This window comes from Hyperolius riggenbachi, chromosome 1 (assembly GCF_040937935.1).
Source record: "Hyperolius riggenbachi isolate aHypRig1 chromosome 1, aHypRig1.pri, whole genome shotgun sequence".
In the NCBI taxonomy this organism is placed as follows: domain Eukaryota; kingdom Metazoa; phylum Chordata; class Amphibia; order Anura; family Hyperoliidae; genus Hyperolius; species Hyperolius riggenbachi.
The window spans coordinates 186977701-187001372 of record NC_090646.1 but is presented as its reverse complement, the minus strand read 5'-3'; the positions used below and the strand labels follow the sequence as shown (position 1 = coordinate 187001372).

Below are 23672 nucleotides of genomic sequence, written 5' to 3'. Positions count from 1 at the left end.
GTAATGGGTAATAGAAAGTAATGGGATGGTGTAAAGTATTTCTCCATGTGTTGAGCAAGTCCGTACTGGAAACAGAAAAGATCCGTTTAGAACATATTCCATGCTGATCCACAGATCTAAAGAGCTTTAATACACTTAAATTGAGCAGTACAATTACATTGCCTTTTCAGCAGGTGACCCAGCAGCACTTTGTGCATTCTATACTTATTAGGAAGTAATGTTTGGTGATTCAGGTATCAGGTATCCTATATAATAAAACCCTAACTGTCCCTGGTCATCCTGTCCTTGTGTCCAGGTGTTTGCACTACTGCGCATTTGCAGCACGGACAGCATTGGAACAGGAGGACGGAGCCCGGAAGCCGGGTGGGCAGGTGCGCGCGCATGAGCACTAACATGCGGCGGTGAGACCTACAGCCGTTTTTAAATGGGTTTAGGTCTACTAGTGTTTGTATATACTTCAATTTTATCATCCTGTCCTTGCGTGACAGAACACTAGCCTAGATCCTTTGATAGGCTTCACTTATTAAAGTCCTGAGCCAAAGTGACAGTCTGTAAGAAGATAACTGGCACTGATTCTAAATAACAGCAAATTCCATTGTACAAGAGAATCCTGAATGGATTATTTTGAGCACAAGGCTGGATGTATTCCACTGATTAGCATTTAAAGAGAGATGTATAGGGATTTTCTGAGCATCATTTTAATGTGCTAAGCTGTCCAGCCGTGATCTCCTGAGGTAGTCTCCTTAGGAGAATCTTCTAATCGCCTCTCACCAACAAATTAAATACTTAGGTGGCGGTTGTTAATCTATTTTCTACTCTACCTTGCCCAGAATGTCCTGTGTTTAGGCATTTGTTTTTGCTGACTTTCTGTAGTGGGAATATATTTATAAACCGACCTAATTTTTGTACGTTTATAATGGGATGCCAACACATATGTATAAAAAAAATATTAATTCACATCTGGGAATACATTTACAGCTCTTACAGCATTAGATTGTATCCATCACAGATAGGTAGAGCGTTTTCTAAGTGGAGTGAGTTTCAATGGCTGGAGCCTGCAAACATATAAACACTAGCATGCTTTTCACTGTCCATTATACAGTCATAAATATAAGATGAGCCTCTATTTGTTAGCAATCTTGTGTTGCTATGTCTAGTGTGTGTGTGTGTGTGTGTGTGTGTGTGTGTGTGTGTGTGTGTGTGTGTGTGTGTGTGTGTGTGTGTGTGTGTGTGTGTGTGTGTGTGTGTGTGTGTGTGTGTGTGTGTGTGCGCGTGTGCGTGTGTGTGTCAATGTTCGTTTTTTGACAGGGTACAGTCACAGTGGGCTTTGCGTTACATATAGCGGGAACCCAATGGTACAGGAAAGCATGCAGTCAAATAAAAGTATGCTTCTTTCACTCTCACTGTTAACATACGTGTTGTGCAGTAACGCATGGCATACATTTGGATGCCGCACGCCGCTACACCAGTATCTTGATAAATTTGCTCCCTTGAAAAGATCTTCTATAGATAGCAGGCTGCAGTTTTAACTTTTGGATTCTCTAGCGGGCTTCACTGCTTAATACTCCTTCCAACTGAATCTAGTCTCCACCTTGCCTTCCAGAAGTGTAACATTGACAGTCGCTCCATTAATATCCAATTGACTACAACTATAGTGAGAGGGATATGAAGACTTCCATAGATATTTCCTTTTAAGCAATACCACTTGCCTGGCTGTCCTGCTGATCCTCTGCCTCTAATACTTTTAGCCACAGACCCTGAATAAGCATGCAGCAGATCAGGTGTTTCTGACATTGTCAGATCTGACTAGATTAGCTGCATGCTTGTTTCTGGTATTATTCAGACACTGCTGCAGCCAAATAGATCAGCAGGGCTGCCAGGCAACTAGTTTGTCTAAAAGGAAATATATATGGCAGCCTCCATATTTTTCTCTCTTCAGGGGAATAAAAAAAAAAAAGAACCTAATCTCATCAAAAAGCTGCAAGGACAGATTATCTCCCTTGCTAACTGCCACTAACTGACTTTTTACCAGGGATTTTCTATAAACACCTCTATAAACGGATAAGAAGAGTTATAAGATAAGAGTTATAGGTTATGTTTACTTTCTATCAATGCTAGAAAGAGGGTGCTATTTGGCCTCAGTGACAGATGGGCACAGGCCTGTTGTGCCTAATGCTACACTATTGGTAAATGTTGTGATGTCTGTCATGTCAGATCTCCCAGTGTACGGTCAGCATTAAAACATGCAATGTTGTCCTATTAAAGACCCGATTGGATGCTTTGGTCGGAAGGATCATGTCACCTGCTGCACATATTTGATAACTGTAAACCATTCATAATTTTTTATTTTTTTTAGATTTACCTGTATTTAAAATTATTTAAAGGGTTAGTTTTTTTAAAAACAGTTTTTGAAACATATAGGCTATTTTTTATACCATAAAAGATCTAGAAAATGACAGTATACATTGTGACTAGACTGTTACTTGCTAATAAAATGTGTAAAGTTGCCGACCGCTCCATTTAATGAGCCTGCAATCTATTATGTCTCTTTATTCACCCTCTATGAAAAATAATTTAAGAAAATGTTTTTTTTTTATTTTTCAGGTTTGTGAATATCCTGATAAAACAAAATCTCTAAAGCTTGGAGACTTTGGATTGGCCACTGTAGTAGATGGTCCTCTGTACACTGTGTGTGGTACACCAACATATGTCGCTCCTGAAATAATCGCAGAGACCGGGTAATATTACCAGCTTGCACATGGCTATTTATTGCATATGCTGGAAGTAACTTTGCATCTAGTTTTTATACAAAACAGTACATATGTTAGGGACGCAAAGGTACAATAGAAATATAGGCCTCAATTCACTAAGCTTTATCAAACACTTTATCAGACGTTTGATAATTCACCTCATAAAAGATCTGGTGGCTGGATGGTGTAATGGTTAAGGGCTCTGCCTCTGACAAAAGAGACCAGGGTTCGAATCTCGGCTCTGCCTGTTCAGTAAGCCAGCACCTATTCAGTAGGAGACCTTGGGCAAGTCTCCCTAACACTGCTATAGAGCGCGTCCTAGTGGCTGCAGCTCTGGGGCTTTGAGTCTGCCAGGAGAAAAGCGCGATATAAATGTTATTTGTCTTGTCTTGTCTTGACCTCATGGGTAAAATCTAATTTTGAATTCACTAAGGAGTTATAGATTTATTGAACGTTTTATCAATAAAACATTCGATAAACATATACCACCTTAGTGAATTCAAAATTAGATTTTACCCATGAGGTAAATTATCAAACGTTTGATAAAGTGTTTGATAAAGTTTAGTGAATTGAGGCCATAGTAAGGAGTCAGATAATTTATATTCTATGCATTCAGTCATAGAGCAAAATCTCTGAAATGTATTCATTTACAGTTCATTGTGGCTTCTGAGATAGGTAAGGGCCTTTGCCACATAATGGTTATCATGTGTTGCAAAAATACAGCTTGATTTTCTGGAACAATTCATAAGAAATGGTCAATGTGAGCCAAGTAATTCCGTTTTGCATGCAAATTGACCGCAGCTTGTAATGTGGCCAAAGAAATGCAGATCCTGAGGATTTTTGTTGGCCCAGTTCCAAGCTAAAAATGTATATCTAAAACAGATAATGGTGTCACAAAAAAATTTACTTAAGGGATGTTCCCCAATAAAAAGAAATCCATAAATGCTGCATATTAAATACAAGTGTAAATTCATCATAATGTTTAGTAGTAGTGTAGCACTCAGAGGATAGATAGGTAGGGAAAAAAACACTTGTTCCTGCTGGCTGGGGCCCATAAATCTTTATTGTGTCAGCAATTGTATTGTGACTATTGCAAAATCAAACATGTGTTTACTCCTGCCCTGCAATATGCAACAACAGATTTCTTATCAACTTTTTAAATGTGTATGTGTGTACAGTATGTCTGTGTGCAAGGGGATATATGGGCTGAATAGAACCACTGCTCTACCTGTCTTATTTGAAGCCAGTAACCCAGCAAGAGTACATAGATCACATGATGTGACCACCATATGACCACACCTACCACATGCGTGTCTTAGAGGGGATTCAGACACCAATGAAGAGAAAAAGATTAGCATGGCAGTCAGGCAATTAGCACTGCTTTAAAGGAAATCAATATGGCAGCCTCCATATCCCTTTTGCCACAGGCTCACATCAATAGGGATGGTCAGTGAGATGCAAATAATTTCAAGTTGATGCAGGATTATGTAAATGCAAATGTATGCAGCTTGAAAATGGATCAACCAAAAATTTAACCTCAGCAGGATTTGATTGGTTAATTTTAAAGCTGCATAAATTCATAAATAAAATCATAATACTGCATCAACTCAAAATTATTAGCATCTCATTGACCATCCCTACACATTAATACACACTTCTGAACAATCTAAACCTGTTTTGTTTTTCTCTCCAGGTATGGATTAAAAGTTGATATTTGGGCAGCTGGTGTTATAACGTATATCCTACTATGTGGATTTCCGCCTTTCCGCAGGTAAAACCTTTCTGTGTGATAAAAAAAAAATGTAGCATGGGAGCAAACATTCATCTTAATTATAAACCAATGGGTCAGTCAGAGTTGTGGAGTCAAGGAGTTTGAGTCGTGTAATCTAATATTTAGTCTGTGTGTGTGACTACCTTTCAGCATTAGCGCTTGTCCTTATCACCTTCGGAAAGTATATTGCCGTTAGCAGATTTCCACAGAATTGGAACGCCAGAGCAGTTAAGAGTTTTTATTGTATTCAACAGGGATACTCGGTGCAATCTTGGTTACAAAACTTATCTTGAAAATGGCATTACATTAGCCCAAAACACACGAAGCAAAGCAAACATCAGCATGTAACAATACGGATATTGAGCAAAGCTGAGATTAATATGAGTGCGCTCCCACAGACATTTAGGGATCAACCTTATATATGGAAAAACCTCCAGATCCACAAGTGTTAACTAACCACCCCCGAAGGTGGGATATGGGTGGGTTCCAGGTGTCACCCCTATTAAACACTTGCTATTGGCTTATATAACTCTGTGATTGACAGACGGTTCTGCGCAAGCGCAAAACCTTGGTCCATATTAGGAACATCTTATGACCTGTACTCTAAATACATAGAAATACATGTTTAGGAACAACAAGCCGTTGTTTATAATTCACAACTCTAAGCTGAGACAGTCAGTCTGCACATAAGCTAGATAACGCTGCATTTTGATCTTACTCACTGAGCAAACTGTTCACTGTTCTCCTTCAGAATTATACTCTAATTATATATTAAACCAGACCTCTGCATCTCAGTCTTTTCAGGAAACAATGGTTCATTTAAAATACGGGCAATACCTGGCAAGAACCTCTCAGGATCTTTGTAACGATTGTGGAATTATCTCCGTGGTCAGCGCACAACCTGTGCGCCGACACTGCGGAAACCCTCCACAAGCGTTTGAATAAGGGAACCCAGCTTTGGTGCAAATGCACCTGTAGAGAGGAATTCCAACCGGCAGATGGAGCTGTGGAGTGCAGAGGAATAAACCCGCTGCACAGCCACAGATGTCAGATAGAAATTGTACGAAGTGAAGCAATACAGGGCAAGATGGCCTCTCTCTCTCTCTCTCTCTCTCTCTCTGTAGAGAGAGAGAGAGAGAGAGCACAGAGACAGAATGTATGTATGTCCACCAATCTAGTCGCCACCCGGCGACGGTTGACATACAACAGCGAAGACCAAAGTGAGAAAGCAATCGCAACAATGGCGATTGCTGATAGAGACACAAGACTGAATAAAGACAGATCATAGAATGAATAAAGACAGAACCAATTAACAAACTGTAATCCAACACGAAGGAACCGACAGGGCTAGCTAAACGCGGTCACCACACGTTAAGCGCAATAGCAACAAAGCGTACCAACCCTAGCTAACGATTGAACACAAAAAAGATGACAAATAACGCGAACGCTTGCTAATCTGTTGCCTCACCCCAGACAACAGCAAGCATTCGTGCTAGACAAGACAGACAGAAGGAGTAACCAGTAGCAACCGCAGCTAAGGTTATACTCCAAGAGTCGGACAAGGGAGATCCACCGCCTCTACCGCTAGGGCGAATGCGATCCAAACAAACAGAGCGATTCACTATCAGCTGCCGTTGGAGAAAGTGCAATCGCAACAGATAAGACAAGACAGAACCAGGCCATACAGATAATTAACAATCTGACTGCACTAGAAGGAATGCTAGTGCACTCCCAAGGATAACTACTCTAAAACAATATTAGCAAACAATCAGCAGAGGGGCTGAAACTCAAGTTAAGTCCAGCAGAACCAAACCTTTATGACCAGCAGGGAATTCTGGGAGGACATGGCACTTATACTGCAAGCCTTCAAAAGAGGCAGAGCTATCAATAACCAGATGAGTGAATGCAAATCCCTCACCAGAACAGCAAGTCTGAAACTTGCAGAGTGAAAACGGGTCTCCTTTCCAGGGACCTGCAGCATGCAGACCTGAAAAATGGTCAAAAAGCTGCCTGCCTGTGCAGACAGCAGAGTAGATCATTACAATCTTACAGTCCCCCCCCCCCCCCACCCCCCCCCCCCCCCCCCTCTAAAAGGCTGATATGCAGAACTCTCCTCTCTGTTTCCCTACATCAACTTTACCTAACTTATCTTTACTATATTTAGTAGTTTAACCTATACTTAACCTCTATTTTACTTATAGCTCAGCCAGTCCATATTGGTCTCCAAGACTTTTCCCTTTTTATGTTCCACCTCTCCATGATCACACACAGTCCCTTCTCTAGGTGGGACACCCTGGGAGAGAGCTAAACCTCGTAGCTCTACTGGGGATGCCCTAATATGTAGCACCTCCACTCAGACCCATCCATGTCACAGGCGTATCACTTACATACTTGCATGTTCATGGAAGAGTGAAACTTGCCGTGAAAGGGATGCTGGAAATGGAATACCTTTTAATGGACTTCTCATATGGCATGTCTGAGCCTGGAAAACTTTTCATACTCTACCATACTATAACGTATACCTAAATTACTGACTTATAAGATAATGTGTCTAACACTAACCTTCTAACCATACTGCATAATCTCAAAAACAAAATCACTTGTTTAATCAAGCATAATTATAATGCCCCTCCTAATAATCAGTGGGTGTTTATCTTAACAAATTACAACAAAAATGTGGTCTGATCTAAGACCTGGACTCCTCAGTCCCATGGAGTATTATCTCTCAAGATGAGCACCCCCTGTGTAGCTTTGCTCTTCACACTTTGAGGAATAACATAGTTAAACCTTGACAACTAGATCCATCTGGGATCTTTGCTCACACAGGAAGTTCCCCCCTTGTGAGATTCACTTCGTTTGACCACGTAGATGCAATTTTGGGTACCTTGAGTCGGGAGTTTCAATAAACTGAGGAGTCGGAGGCGGATCATTTTTGTACCAAATACATAGTGTTTGTAAAAAATAGACTGAGGAAGCGGAGATGAGGAGTCGGAGCAATTTTGAGTACCTGGAGTCTGAGTCGGATGATTTTTGTACCGACTCCACACCCCTGGGTGCAATGGATAACTTAGAACTGCTTAGAATGAACAGAGTGACAGCTGCATGCTACCTACAGATACATGCTTCATTATATATATTTATTTAAATGAGATGCTGTTTACTTACCTTTATGAAATAAGATACTTTCGTTGACTTTTGTGGTGTTCTCTATGCTTTCCCTTACAGTGACAGTAATCTACAGGAAGACCTGTTTGATCAGATTCTGATTGGGAAGCTGGACTTCCCCTCCCCTTACTGGGATAGCATCACAGATTCTGCCAAGGTTTGACACTGGATGTGTTTCTTTCTTCATTTTGCAAACACAAAAATTAACAGGTTTCAATCACTCCATTAACAGAGTGTGTATGACTTAACATAGAAAGCCTGGTATGATGTTGTTTTAGTTTGTGTTTAAAATGCAGTTTGTGTGAAGAAGTATAATGGCCCCAAATGTCAGCGATCCCCTCATTAGCATTGTGTCCATGTAGCGCAGGATGACTTGGGCTGCAGCGTAAACCATTGACATAAAGGCTGAGTGCAGATGTGATGTGGCGTCTCTGACCCCAAGCAGCCAGAGGTCTCATTTCCAGGAGGGTCCTGGAGAGATTAACAAGACAAACAGCCACTAGACTGTCATTAATAATCTTCTAATGAGCTCTTGAGAAGCAGCGCCATCTCATCCTCCTGAGTTACCAGTAACTGAGTCACTGTGTATAAATTGTCCTAATGGCTCCCATGCTTTCATAAATTCCACTGTGACCAAAAACAGGAAAATCCCCTATAAACCGTGTCCCCTCATGGTGTCAGTACTGGCAGACAATGGTTGTCACCTAGAGATCTCTGATCAGAGGACCTCTGTGTCCTGGTTACACTCCTAGCTCAGATTGGATCCATCTAACCTATACAGAGTTATTCAGGACTGGGTTTACAGTAAATACAACTGGCATCTTTTTATTTATAACATTTTCATTTTATCAGTAATAATAAAATATTTTTTTTCTCTTAGGAGCTGATTAGTTGTATGCTTCAAGTAAATGTAGAAGATAGATATACTGCGGAGCAGATCCTGTCCCACCCCTGGGTGGCTGTAAGTACCACATTTTATCAGTCAGTACAATTACAAATACATACATGGTGCACGTATCAATGTGGAAGCCTGGCCATGCTTTCGTTTGTTTTCTTTTTTTTTTTTTTTTGTGAGATAGAGCAGAGAAGTGTTGGCCACTTTCAGTTTCTTCTCCCTGTCTGTGTCCTAGATGCAGAGAATTCTCCTTGATGCCTGCCTCTGTAAAGGCCCATACCCACGGCACAATATTTGCGGCAATGTTACCTGACATTGGGCAACATCGTTTAACAAAAGCATGTTAAACGATGTTGCCCCCCACAGTGATCACGCGTCGTTATGCGACACACATGGTGGATCAAATCTTTAAGATCCCCGACAACTCCAAGCAAAGTACCGCAATCGCTTACTTCCTATTTGCGCCCATTGTATAACACCGCGTGACGTCGCAAGCAGGAAGAGGCATCGCTTGACGATTGTCTTCGAGGAAACTTCGCTGGACCCCTCGGCCGGTGAGTACGTAGCTTAACATTTGGCACCAAGACGCAATGTGGAGGATTTACCGAGGTCACTGACAGAAAACTGTAGCAAATTGGATCAGTTGTCAAAAACAACCATTGAGGCCGGTTTCACACTGCATCCCTGCGTTAGCCGTGCAGGCCGGAGACCGCACCGCAAAAACAGCCTTCGGGGATTACCACGGTAATATGCAGTAATTTGCGTCTAGCAGCAGGCCAGTCAGGAAGTGACACTCTCTAGCACTCACTTCCTGTGGCCGTATCGATGATGTGCACAGAAGTGTTTTGCTAAAATATGCTTCTGCGTATGCGTGACGTGTAAAACTTGCTTGCCGCCATAGACTTTCATGACTTACGGTCCGTCGCAGGAGTCGTGCGGCAACATAGGTATCCACTTGCGTTAGACTAGCCATTTCCGGTGCACTGCACTACTTGCTGTATGAAAGCACCCATAGACTTCCATTAGCATTGCAGTGAGGTGCGGGAAAAGGCCACACTGCCCCAGTGTGAAAGGCAGGACCAGTTCTAGACAGGCACATATGCAGTCAGAAATGTGAAGGGGGCATTATGTGTACACATCATGTTCAAGCACATTGTTTTTCCTCTGTGCTTATACAATCGTAACAGTATTTTCCTTGCTGAATTGTGTTGTTAGCTGTGTCCAAAGCCAGCCTGGAGAAGTGCATTGCACTTTGTCAGGCCTCTACCTTCAAACCTGTCCAACTTGGGTGTCCAACTTGAAGACTAAGCTCCTGCTGGTAGGCGGCCGCGGTGGTGACAAGCAGGGACAAAAGTAGGCGCGCCATTCGCATAAAGGAAATAGCGGTCATGTGACTGCTGTCAGCTGACATCTCTCTCTGCGTTGTGCGTTTCAAAAGTAAAACCGGCTGTTCCTGGATATGGGCAGAAGAGGAAGACAAGACAAATCTAGTGCAGACTGTGCTCAGAGTTGGATCCCATGCAGTGCGCTGTCACCGAGCCACTAAGATACATCCCGATTCTCCACTTGTAACTTTGATATGCGGGGGCAAGACATTTATTCGAGGGGGTGCTGCCCCCTCTAGCCCCTGCGTAGAGCCGGCCCCGGTGAAAGGCTCCTCAGGCTTCAGCATTTACCTAAACAAAGAATTGATATTGGTTGCCATGGGCAGCTGCTTGATTTTTGATCCAGTTTTCTCTGCACTTGAGTTCATCAATAAGCCCCAGTGTGAGGTATATTACACTATGCTACAGCTGTCACTAGAAAAGCAGTTGACAAGTCACCCAGTGGGGAAAGCTGTCCTGGTTACAGCTGCCAACGATGAGATTCCCCATGTCTTGCTACTTCTAACTTGTGTCTCTGGATCAGAAAGTAAGTGGAAATCGCCCCAACTGCACATAGAAAGCAATCAAAACCAGAGGTATTAAACCTTCACCCACTCGCTTTATAAAAAAAATAACTGAAAAGTTTTAGCTAACCCTTCAATTAAAATGTGCAAATGGGGAAAATGGCCAGCACACAGGATATCTATTTCAACTGTTTATTCGTCCACTATGGAGTTAATCCAACACTCCATATACTGTACCCCTTTGTCAAAGCTTATCCCACAGTGTCCTTATAGTCCGTGCACACATCATATAATAATGCAGGCTGGCCTTCATTCTGAAATCTCAGATAGTTCTAGCAAACAGCTAATGTGTTAAGATTGCTGCATTTATCAGAGACCACATGCCATAATATGTGTCCTTTTATTTTATTCAGGATGATGCCTCACAGGGGAATAACATGCAAGCTGAAGTCACTGGTAAATTAAAACAGCATTTTAACTCTGTGCCTAAGGGGAGCAACACCACAGCTGCAGTGTCTGTGATCATGGTAAGTGCCGGTGTTTGTTCACAATGGTGTCAGAACTGCTAATAACCATTTCCTGATGGAAAGTGTTGATTTATGTCAATGCATGGGGTTTACACATAAAAGGAATTGTTCAATCTAAATGTATAAATTACACAGTTACCTCTATCCAGCTATTTAACATTCTGTCTAGGGCGGAATCTGAAGTATTAACCACTTCACCACTGAGGGGTTTTACTTCCTGACCACCAGAGCAATTTTCACCTTTCAGCGCTCCTTCCATTCATTCGTCTATAACTTTATTATTACTTATCCCAATGAAATGAACTATATCTTGTTTTTTTCGCCACCAATTAGGCTTTCTTTAGGTGGGACATTATGCCAAGAATTATTTTATTCTAAATGTGTTTTAATGGGGAAATAGGAAAAAATGTGGGAAAAAAATATTATTTTTCAGTTTTCGGCCATTATAGTTTTTAAATAAAGCATGCTACTGTAATTAAAACCCATGAAATGTATTAACCCATTTGTCCCGGTTATAAAACCATTTAAATTATGTCCCTATCACAATGTTTGGCGACAATATTTTATTTGGAAATAAAGGTGCATTTTTTTCAGTTTTGCGTCCATCCCTAATTACAAGCCCGCAGTTTATAAAGTAACAGTGTTATACCCTCTTGACATAAATATTTAAAAAGTTCAGTCCCTAAGGTAACTATTTATGGTTTTTTTTTATTGTATTTTTTTTTTTTTAATTACAAAAAAAAAATAAAAATTGGGGAGTGTGGGAGGTAATGAGTTAATTTATTGTGTAAATGTAATGTTTGTATATGTAAAATGCTTTTAGGGTGTAGTTTACTATTTGGCCACAAGATGGCCACAGAGTGTTTGTTTACATGCGACCTGTAAGCGTCCGGAAGGACGCTTACAGGAAGCAGTAGGAGGCTGGGAGACTCACAATGATCTCGCTGTTTCTGAAAGAAGCAGCAGATCATTGCGGGGGCTAGATCAACGAACGGGAATGGATTTTCCCGTTCATTGATCTCCGGGCGGCGGCGTACACGAGCGGCGGGAGCGCGGACAGCGGCGGTAGCGCGGAAGGTACGGATTTCTCCGTCCCTGGTTTTTTAGGGGGGAAAAAAGGGACGGAGAAATTCGTACCGCTGGGGGTAAAGTGGTTAAAGGAATACTATCGATTTAAACAACTTTTTTTTTAATACTCTATATTAGTGTACACATTACCACTAGTGCTAGGGGCACTTTATTTATTCACCCAGGTCTCTCTCCCTCTATCCCTGCTTAAAAATTCATTTCTCACACAGCTCACAAATATATTTCACTGTGTCACTCACAGCATGCAATAAACATGCGGAGAAATAGGCTGATCTGAGGTGGTGACAGGTAACTAAATGAGCTGTAATATTGCTGGAATATAACTAGCTATAACACTAGTCTGTGTTTACACTCAGACTGGATGCCTGCTTGTGATGATGATTCACTCCAGGCTGCATCCACTTTACAAGCTGCTGAGAGGGGGCAGACCACTGTTTACAATTAACATTATTAGTATCTTTATCAGTCAAGAGAAGCAAAGATAATAAACACACATTGCTAGAATCTTTAACCCCTTACCACCATATCAATAAGATTCTATCAGCAAGGTGATAATTAAACAATAAACTGAGGAGTTGATAGCAACTCCCCTGTGCAGAGACATGGTCTAGCCCTCTGGGAGCCGTCAGTACTATGCCGTGCATACACGGCTCGTTTTATGCGCCGGATCGAGCCAGTGGCTCGATGCTGGCGCATCCCTGCTCGTCCATGCATGCACGCGGATCGATTGCCGCTCGTCCCTGCCGGCGCTTCCTTATCACCGCTCGATTCCCTGCCATTGTCTGCCGGCGGGAATCGAGCGGGCACGGGTCGAGCGGCATGTTCGGGCCAGCTGAATATTATCAGCTGGCTGGATCAGCTGGTCGATACACGGTACAGAAATGTACCATGTATCCCCAGCATTAGATACATTTTGTATCTAAAACTGACAGAGAATTTTACAGCTGAGGAACAGCTGTGTGAGGAATCAAATTGCTCCTAGTACTTGTCCTAATGTGTGCAACAGCATACAGTATTTAAAAATAAATGCATAGATCGATAGTATTCCTTTAACTACTTGATGCACGCCGTGCAGTACATTCAGGGCCCTGCAAAGTTCACAGGATGCACCAGGGCCGTGAATGCAAGTCTGCAGCGGCGTGCAGCTGAAGCTCACTCCCGTTCGCGTGCACCGCCGCTTAGCGGGGAGGTTAATTCCCATTCATAAATCGAAGTCCCCGATTCAATGAATACTGGCGTCAACGAGACACTGGCATTCATTGTATATTCCTGTTGTTACACTGCCACGCATTACTTCCGATTCACGTGCTTACGTACATGAATCAGAAATGACTTAGGACATCTTGTGGCCAAATAGTATATTACACCAAAATTCATTTTTATTTAATAAAAATCCCCACACTGACTTTTATAATTATTTCCCTCCCACTCCATCCCATAGTACCCAAACTTTTATTTTTTTTATATAGGTGGGAAAAAAATACATAAAAAAATAAAAATATAAGTAGTTGCCTTAGGGACTGAACTTTTTAAAAAAAATATGTACATGCGTTATATTACTATTAATCTTTAAGTTATGGGCTTGTAATTAGTGATGGATGCAAAACTGAAAAAATGCACCTTTATTTCCAAATAAAATATTGGCGCCATACATTGTCCTAGGGAAATTTTTTAAACGTTGCAATAACCGGGACAAATGGGCAAATAAAATGTGTGGCTTTTATCCACAGTAGAACGTTTTATTTTAACACTATAATGGCCAAAAACTGAGAAAAAAATGCATTTTTTTTTCAATTTTTTTTGATTATTCATGCTAAAATGCATTTAGGATAAAATAATCCTTAGCATACTGTACCTCCTAAAGAAAGCCTAATTAGTGGTGAGAAAAACAAGATATAGATCATTTTGCTGTGATTAGTAGTGATTAAGTTATTGGCAAAAGGAAGGAGGGCTGACAGGTGAAAATTGCTCTGGTCCACAAGGGGAAAAACCCCTCAGTCATCAAGTGGTTAAAGGACCACTATCATTAAAAATAGTAAAATTTAAAATGCACTTGTACAAGAAGTACATTTTCCCTAGATTAAAATGCACTATATCTATCTATCTAGATAGATAGAGAGAGAGAGAGAGAGAGAGATTGGTTTTGGACTAATCCATCTCCTCATGGGGGATTTTCAGGTTTTTTTTATTTTTTTTATTTTCAAAAGCAATTCTTAATCGGCAGTTGCACAGTCCAACCGATGTGCAAATGAGTAGGGAGGCTGTCAGCCATCTTTGTTTAGATTCTTTCCAGGGATTGCTTTTGTATAGAATACAGGAGATAGTAAAAACCTCCTATGAGGAGATGGACTAGTCCAAAAACCAGTCAGATCTGTCAGACTTTTACTGCCTACTGTAAGCGACAGCAACATAGGAAAAAAAAAAGTAATTTATAATGTACTCTGGGAGAAATGTACTTCTTAAAAGTATGTGTAAACATGTATTTTACAATTTTTCACGATAATGGTCCTTTAAAGAATATAATAGGCTTGTACACATGATTCAGTATTGGCTCCCAAATGATTGGATTGTTTCTTGATTGGAAATAAATGCTGCTGTAGACCGACTGGAAACAACCTGTAAACTATCAGTTTCCATTCAATGGCCTGACGAGCTGATTAATATCAGTTGGTTCTGCATCTGTTACACAATGTATGTGTGTGCAACCTACTAATTTATATACACAAGAACCTGTGGAGATTATTTATTAAAAAAAAAAAGGGGGGGGGGGGGGGACCATCAGAACAGCCATTGTATACATATGTAGTGGTGTTGCTTTTCCAACCAATTCATCATAATGATAAATTGTCCAAAATATTGCTTACAGATTGACTCGTGTGTACAAAGCCTTACTAAAACCTAAAAACAGAGCCCCAGCATTTCCTTTGCTATAGTCATAACTGCTCAGCAGCCATACTGCTCCTCATAGGAAATTCAGCTTAATCAGTTGGGCATTCCAGGGTGTCCTATCTCGGAGAATACTAAGTTCCTACATGGCAAAGAGATGCAGGTAATTGTGTTTCCACCAGGTAACATCATCTGCCCACTTTATTCCCTAAAGCTAAATGTAAGCATGAATGAGCTAAGCATGGTAAATATAAATTAGGGTGTTGCTGGACATCCCCGGGGATTCTGTTGTAAATCTGAGGATCAATTTGGGATTGTTCTTATAGAATTAAATAGGGTTTAGTAATGACTATCAAACCAAAGCAGAAAGACTAGGAGAGTGGTTGTTCAAAAGAAAAGTTGAATGCGCGCTCCCTGCACTTACTCTGCCCATGGGAGGAGAAGGATTGGGGCCCCTGTAGCCACTGTGTGTAGAGATGCTGGCATTCAACAATGCCAAATACCTGAACACACATTGCAATATTTCGTAATTTCTTCAAATAAATTGTAGTGGTGGACATCATCTTTCACTCTCACCTCCTTTTAAAGTGGATAAGGATTTAATTAAGTCGCCTAAAAATAACATTTACATTTCATTTCACAGTTTGATTTTGACTTGTAACAAGGAACTTCTGACCTACATATCTTGCATTATTGAAGCAGTGGAGATGCGAGTGACGCAGAGGCCTGGTATAAAGACATGATGTACTGATCTAGAATAATAGATAATCTTCCATAAAATAAGACCTGCATGGCCACTGTATCTTGCTTGTTTCTTTCACACTGCTCTTCACTTCTTGCTGGTGGAGGTGGTATAATGGCTTTTAGCTGTCTTCACAAATGTCACTGTTCAGACTTGGACTAACTCACAAAATGTCTTTATATTATAATCCACAAGCACTAATACGGAGTTGATTTACAAATTGTCATATTTATATCTTGATCCCATTCCTTCTCAAAGGTTGATTTATCAAGGTGGGCCAAAGAAAACTGGAGGAAAAGTGGAGCAGTTTTCGGGACAACCATCCTGAATATTATACAGCTGAAGCCTAATTGGTTGCTGTAAGCAGCTGCTCCACTGTTTCTCCAGTATTCTCTGCATTGGTCTTAATAGATTACCCTTGCAGTGTCTAACTTTTTAGCAGTCAAATAAAGTGTGCCTTCTCAGCCTGACCGGTTAGGCAGGCTTTGCAGAGTGGGCGGCAGGGAGCTTTTATAGTTACCTGTCCAGATGGCTGGATCACCTTCTTTTCTCCTTCACTCTGTCGAAAGCGATGTAATCCCGACATGACTTCTGGGTTCCGATCACATGATATGACATGATATGACATGATTGGGATCCAGGGGGACCATGTCAAAGTTACAGCTTCACTCGGTGGAGGAAGAGGGGTGATGGAGTCTCTTTCACCACCCCTCTACCACCACCGAGTGGCGCTGTACCGCTGACACCATCTCATGCATTCTGATCACATGTCATATCATGTGGTCGGATGTGATCAGATCCCAGAAGACATGTCAGAAGTCCAGAGCTATGGGTGGAGGAAAATAGGAAGCAGATCCAGCCTTCTGGAACAGGTAACTATAACCAATCCCTGCCGGCCGCACAAGGCTTTAACCTGGATGTAGAGGGGTTCTGACAAATGTACATTAAGGCAGTATGAAATAAAGCCATATGCCATAAGAATTGATGCTTGGGTAATGCTGTAATAGGTGCTTAGTGAATTATTTTGATACTCTAGAGAGGTCCATTAATTCCTGCAGAGATTTACTGAGATAAGTTGAGGCTGAATGTAAAGTTTATTCCTAAGCAGCAGTGGTGTAGCTAAGGCGCTACGAGTGCAAATTTTACATCGGACCCTTCAAGCACTGTATACATAACAATGTGGAAAGGGCAGCCAGTGTCAGAGGTGTTATCAGGGGAATAGTTTAACGAATACCACTTTACTTACCACTATTTACAGCACTTATGGAGGTACTCCTTACTAGCATAGCACCCATAAAGAACTAGTACAGTGGTTGGAGGAGGGCCCCTAATGGATCTTCCTGGTGCAGTTGCAAACCTCTGTATCCTTTATTGCCACACCGCTGCTAAGCAGAATGTTACTGATATTCCAACTGCAGTCTGTCTTGTGTCTATGGGAACGAGTAATAGTCATGATTTTGACCTCATTTGCACTGTACATAAAATTACTCTATGAAACACATTTATACCAGTTTCCATTGTAGCCAATGGAAAATGATAGTTGGAACTTTGTGAACCTTGTATTATATATGTGGTTATGGAACACAATCCTGCTGTAAATTGAGAACCTGTATGGCAGTTTTAGAAAATCACCACGAAGCGGATTCTCCTATAATGTTACAGAGCTCCAAACTATGGAAAAAGCCTTTACAGTATGTTAAACAAGTTTCATTCCCTTATTAGTCAGCAAACGTTCAGAAAGAAGCTTTTTCTTTTCCAACAGGGAATTCTTGTCTAATTCCTGTTAGACCATCCGGTTATTGTGATAATTGAGATATGTTTAGGGGATGAGTTTGATATATCTTTACATATCTGTATGGGAAGTTTGACCTTTCTATAATAATGTGACTTTACTGTACAATGTTCAGAATGATGTATATGTATTACATGTTGGTGACTTTGCTTTTAGTAAGTCTAGTTTCTATCCCTTGCTTCTTTCCTTCATCCTTCCTGTTTCCAATCGCCTGCCTTGCTTTCCTCTGCATAGGTCCGGGACAATGGTATGTACTAATTGCATCTGCAATGCTTTATCTGCTGTACATATACATAACATTATAACCTGTTCCAATGGAGAGAAGGAGAGGAAACGATGCCTGATAATGTGACCATGTCATCAGTGGTTTATATAAGACAATGCTTTTTATATTTCAAATAATATTCCATGGTAACTCAAAAATCACACATTTAAACACCATGCAATGGTCATCACTGCAAGCCTGTTCCATGTAAACAAACTAAGCATACTACAGTATATACTCCTGCCTGGTAAAAGAGATGGAAATGCAGAGAGTCTACCAGATCTCTAATATAATACTACTGAAGTGCAGATGTACATTGTGTACATTGTTGTAATGAAGGCAACAGCATTGTTGGCAGTATTGCTCATGTCACCCCCTCCCTGCATGCACCCAGTACACGTGTTGGCAGATAATCTGTGTTTGGCTCATGTAGCAGTGCTAAATACTGTTTTGCATGTAGTTGCACAGCAACCTTGACATTTATTGATAATGTTAAATGTTTTCTTCAGTGTCCTCATTTGTCTATTGTCACTGTTTAATGAGTATTTGTTTCCTTTGGTGTACTACATGTTGTGGCATGATGTTTGTTCTCCAATAGTGGGTTGTCATTTGAGAAAAAAAAAAGGAAAGAAAAAAGTTGTCTACAAGACTTGTAACTTCCAGGTGCATGAATCGGTCTGGAAAATATTTTAAAACCTTAAAAGACCACCCTAGTGGAAAAAAAAAACTAAGCAGTTAAAATCTGACAAACGGCAGGTTTCGTACTAGTCCACCTCCTCATGGGGGATTCTCAGGGTTTTCTTTGTTTTTAAAAGCCTTTCCTGAACAGCAATTTAACTGCCAAAAACCAGCCAGACTTAGCAACTGCCATTCAGGAAATACTTTTGAAAACAAAGAAAACCCTGAGAATCCCCCATGAGGAGATGGACTAGTCCAAAACCTGCCAATCCTGTCCGGTTTAACTACTTACATCTTTCGCTGGAGTGGTCCTTTAATACTAACACAATCCATATATGACTCTGCCTTGAAACTTTTTGGACAGGAAATTGAACAGAATAGGAATTGCATGCATCTCAATAGGACATATGGTCGATTATAACAATATACAGAGCTTAAACAGATGGGTGATGATTACATGCAAAGCACGGTTTCTATGGAAACACTGCCAATGGCTTTATAGGACAGTTGAAGGAGACATTGCACCTCTCCCATTCCCTTCCGATCTACACGTGGCCTAAATAAGGCCATGTTTTAGCATTGTTACTTCTCCTTTTCCCTGCATAGTGCATGCATATTTACATGCTAATGGCTTCACTTTCAATCTATTTAATGCTTTCATGCCACATACAGAGTAATGGTTTTGTTTTTAGAACACAGCTCTTGATAAGGAGGGACAGATAATCTGCAGCAAACGCAGCAATGACAACAACACCACCGCCGTGTGAGAGACGCCTGCACCGCGACCACAACAGCTGACCATCTTCACCGGACTCTGGAGTCTTCAAATCAGCTGTGGTGAATTAAATCCCTGCGCCATAATGCCACGTTCACCGGGAGAGAATTCGCCTGTCATGAGGATTTCCAATGACCAAATCCACCGGGTAGCTGCTGCCCGGTGACATGTTTGCTTTTTATTCCAGAGACAGACTTACTGGCTTTTTACAGAGCCTTCCATGAGTTTTCATTGCAATCCATAGAGGACTAGACTGCTGGAGTTGCACAATTCCGTGGTCTTCTTTTAAGTCTTTCCGTGATATAGTAGGGCAGCTTATAAATGCATTAGACACTTTTCAGTAGCTTGTTTTACAGTTTAGATCCAGGTACTGTTTGGAGGAGGGGCTACTACTGATCCAATGTCTACTGATTTGCTAACACCTTTTAAGACTTTCAGAGGAAGATCTGAAGCAGATATTAGATCTTTAGATGAATTTAAAACTGAACTGTGAATATAGCGGTATTTCTTTTTATGTCATTATTTTTTGGGATCATGTACCACTATGGAAACTAAACTTCATTTTACTTATTTTTGCTCTGTGTTAATTTCAAATAAAATTCTACTTAGATTGTTTTTTTTAATAATAATCCGACAGTTTGAAGCAATTTGTGAAAAGGTGTCAACAAAGCGCGTAATGTATGAGTAAGATGATCTTGGCAATCGTTGCAGCATATTAGTCAAGCTATCTGTGTTGCCTAAGAGGTCAGTTATTTAGGAAATGGTTACATATTTTTTATGTTTTCTTTGATTGACTGTGCAACCATCATGGACAATTCCTGAAAGTAATTATGTACAGTATGTTACGACACAACATCTATCAGTGGAATGTAAAAGATGCTGCATGTTTCAACATGATAAAAAAAAGAAATCTGCCCCACGCAAATAAGAAAACTGCACCATTCATTGAATATATTGACCAGCAGGAATGTGATCTTGCGCATTCAATAATTATTTTTGGAACAAGATTTACACCTAATCAGTTGCCTCTGACTTTATATTTCCATGTGCAGAAAGGCCTATTGTCTTTGATGTCAACGCAACTATGAATAGTAATTGGTGCATGAATTTTCTACTAATTTCTGCAAATGTGACTGTCAGTAAAATATGGGATTCGCACAGATCTGTCGCAAAAATGATTTTTCTCAAGGCTGAATTTCCTGTTAAGCATAGTAAGATTATGCCTTCAGGTACCAGTGTATGTGAAGGGGCTTGTTCCAAGGGCTGCCCTCCTTCCTCACATCACTGCTAGTCACATGCATCATATGCCACTATCCCTGCAACCATTGCTGCTGCCCCTTTCACATTGGTGTGGCTTAAAGAGGTCTTCTTCTCGCTGTCTCTGTCTCACATCCTACTCCATTTCCCTCATTTTTTCAGTATATGCTCACATATTTCCTTATTTGTCATGCTTTCATTTTCTGTGTATTTGGACCCGGGGAGGTTATATACCGGTAATTAGGATTTATAGGGGGTACACAAACAGGCTGTATATTCTGTTTCCCAAATAGGGTAGTGCTATTCAGTCTTACAGGGGAATATTATAGTGGACTGAATCCTAAATCTGCAGTACATTAATAGCATACTGAGCAGGACATTACAGTAATGTTGCATGGGTAGATTTGGTGCTAGCGGGAACAGACAATTTAGAATTTACGGTTTTGGTTTATAGGGAACCTGAAGTTAGAGAGATATGGAGGCTGCCATAGGTATTTCCTTTTAAACAACGCACATTACCTGGCTGTCCTGCTGATACTCTGTCTCTAATACTTTTCTAATTCTTTTTGAAAACTGTGTACCTGTAAACAACCCTCAAATCAATTGGAGCTATGCAAATAGATATCCAGGTTTCAAATGTAACCAGAAATTCTAAGAAAGCAGGTAGGTCTATACTGCCACCAAACACCAGTTTAAAATCCAGTTAATGTAAGGCAGAAGTCTTGTTCTAAAGAACATAGTGGCTGGCTAGTGTACTGGTTAAGGGCTCCTCTGACTTTGACATGGGAGACCAGGGTTCAAATCCTGGCTAGAGTCAGTACCTATTCAGTAGGAAGTCCTTGGGCAAGACTCCCTAACACTGCAGGATGGCCTCTTGAGCGCACCCTTAGTGGCTGCAGCTCTTGAGCGCTTTGAGTCCAGCATGAAAAAAAACTCTATTCAAATGTTCGGATTATTATAATACCACTAATTGTGTAGGGGCTACAGAATTGCAGAGAAACCTTGTGAAACCTGCTGTGGTCTGTTACAGAACGTGTGAAAGGTAGCAAACCCCAAATCCAAATCAGCTGTTAGCAGTAAGATAAGAAACATCCACCTTAGAAACAAGTGTTTAGAGGAAATATTTTAGTACTTTAGTTTCTACTTTATAGTAAAAAATAAAGATGGGGGGGGAGGAGATGACTTACTGTGTCATGTAGGGAGGTACCAGTCCTACACGTCTTCTGCTGTCCGGGCATTTTGGAGAGTGTGGGACAGATTTTCATCTCATTGCAAAAATCACCAAAACTCTTCTGATGCAAGCAAAGTTCATTTTTCCATTGTTGATGATGCAAAGCTTGGAGCCCTCACTGACAAGATCTAGCATAAGGCTCCTATGACTTAAAGAAAACCTGAATTGAGAGAAATATTAAAGGAGCCATTGCTGGTGCTATTCCGAAAATGCTATTTGCCTGGCTGCTGCTGATCCTTCACCTCAAATATTACTGAATCATTGACTTAAAAGCAGTGAGCAGATATGGTGTCCTGCCCCTTACTGACTATGTGCAGGCATATAACTCAGAAACCATTATAGGCAAAACATCTTTCACAGCCAGACATATTGGTAAAAAGAAATAAAGATGGCAGCCTTTATATTACAACTACTTCAGGTGTCCTTTAAGAGCAATGCTGACATCAGTTTGTTTTTGTTTTTAAACTGTACCTGGAGCTAACCTTTAAGAGCCTGTGCACAGAGACTGCAGTGTAAATGCATTTCCACTAGTGTGCTGCATTCATGCCACAGCTGCAGTGTATTTGTGGTTTGCTGAATGCAGTACATGCAACATGCCGCATTTGTAAATCTGCAACACAACTGTGGTAAAACAGCTTGTGTATGTAAGCCCTAAACATAATCTAGAGATGCACTTATAGGCCTTGTGTACTGAGAATGCCTGTTCCACCAGAGGAATCAACCATTTTGCCTGACTATGCTTGAAAGTCTGGAAATGAATGTTACCATTTTAGGTTATTTATTGTTTATTTAAGCAGCACTGCACTAGTCTGGGCAGTGTGGAATCTCCATGTGATACAGACTCCTCAATGTGTTCTCTTGGTACCATGCTTTAGATCCTCTTAATATATGGCTTTCATTTTGTAATAGAAGTGTAAATTATTTCCAATAAACATCCTCTTCATGGAATCCTGATTTCTGCTATTATGATGTTATTGTCTTCTGTCTTTTAGCACCAGCTTGGGCCATTGATCATAGTTTCAAGTGAGACTGCTCAACTGTAACTAAAATGCTTCCATTTCTCTTTCAGGTGTTTTGTATATTAGATTTCAAATTAAAGAGAAATTCCATATTGAAAGTATTTTATGTGGTGTTAGGCTACATACACACTTGAGATAAAAGTCTTTGGAAAAGGCAAAATCACAGAGCATACTCTACACAGTCTATTCTATTGAGCTGAATTCCTCATCAGATAAAATCTTTGCAAGATGCTGCACACAAAGATGCTGTACACATTCAACAGATCAGTATGTTCAAAAGATCAGTTCCTGCAGAAGATCGGTTCCTGCAAAATGCATTCATAGTTTATGATATCTGCAGATCTCAATACACACCTTGTTTAACAGACATTCATCTGCAGATCAGATCCACCAGGATGGATTTTCAGATGATTGTCAGATCTGCAGATGAATATCTGTTAAACAAGGTGTGTATTGAGATCTGCAGATATCATAAACTATGAATGCATTTTGCAGGAATGGATCTTTTGCCGGAACAGATCTTTTGCTGATAATGATCTTCTGAATGTGTACAGCATCTTTGTGTGCAGCATCTTGCAAAGATTTCTGTCTGATGAGGAGTTCAGCTCAATAGAATACACTGTGAAGGTATGGCTCTCATACTGCATGGAATGGGGTAAAATTGGTCTGTGATCTTGCCTTTTCCAAAGACTTATCTCAAGTGTGTATGTAGCATTACACTCTGAATATTCTGGAGTATCGGGAGCCCCACAATAACTGTAATAAGTGTTTAATTACCTCCTCATAGCTCCTGTGCAATTGGCTAAACAGGACTGTCCTCTGACTGCAATTTGGCCTGCTGCAGATTCACTTTGACATAGAGTTAGGAAAAAAGGCACCATACACCTCCATAGACTGTAATGTGTATTACGGCTATAGCGGAACTCGGACAGTAAGTTGGGT

General features: G+C 40.7%; 1 protein-coding gene across 6 annotated transcripts in view; it reads left to right on the top strand.

Moving 5' to 3' along the window:
* The window catches only part of DCLK2 (doublecortin like kinase 2), a 134489-nt gene extending 111815 nt beyond the window's left edge, over positions 1–22674 (top strand). For 4 of the 6 annotated variants that reach the window (XM_068279181.1, XM_068279191.1, XM_068279173.1 and 1 more), the window contains 6 exons: positions 2605–2738; positions 4444–4521; positions 7747–7843; positions 8567–8647; positions 10883–10996; positions 19141–22674. In XM_068279181.1, the coding sequence (XP_068135282.1) occupies positions 2605–2738; positions 4444–4521; positions 7747–7843; positions 8567–8647; positions 10883–10996; positions 19141–19215 (579 nt within the window). In that variant the 3' untranslated portion in view covers positions 19216–22674. Of the gene's footprint in view, positions 1–2604; positions 2739–4443; positions 4522–7746; positions 7844–8566; positions 8648–10882; positions 10997–15614; positions 15716–19140 lie in introns of all 6 variants that reach the window. The other 2 variants (XR_011031070.1, XR_011031071.1) reach the window with 2 other exon arrangements.
* The last annotated feature ends 998 nt before the right edge of the window (positions 22675–23672 follow it).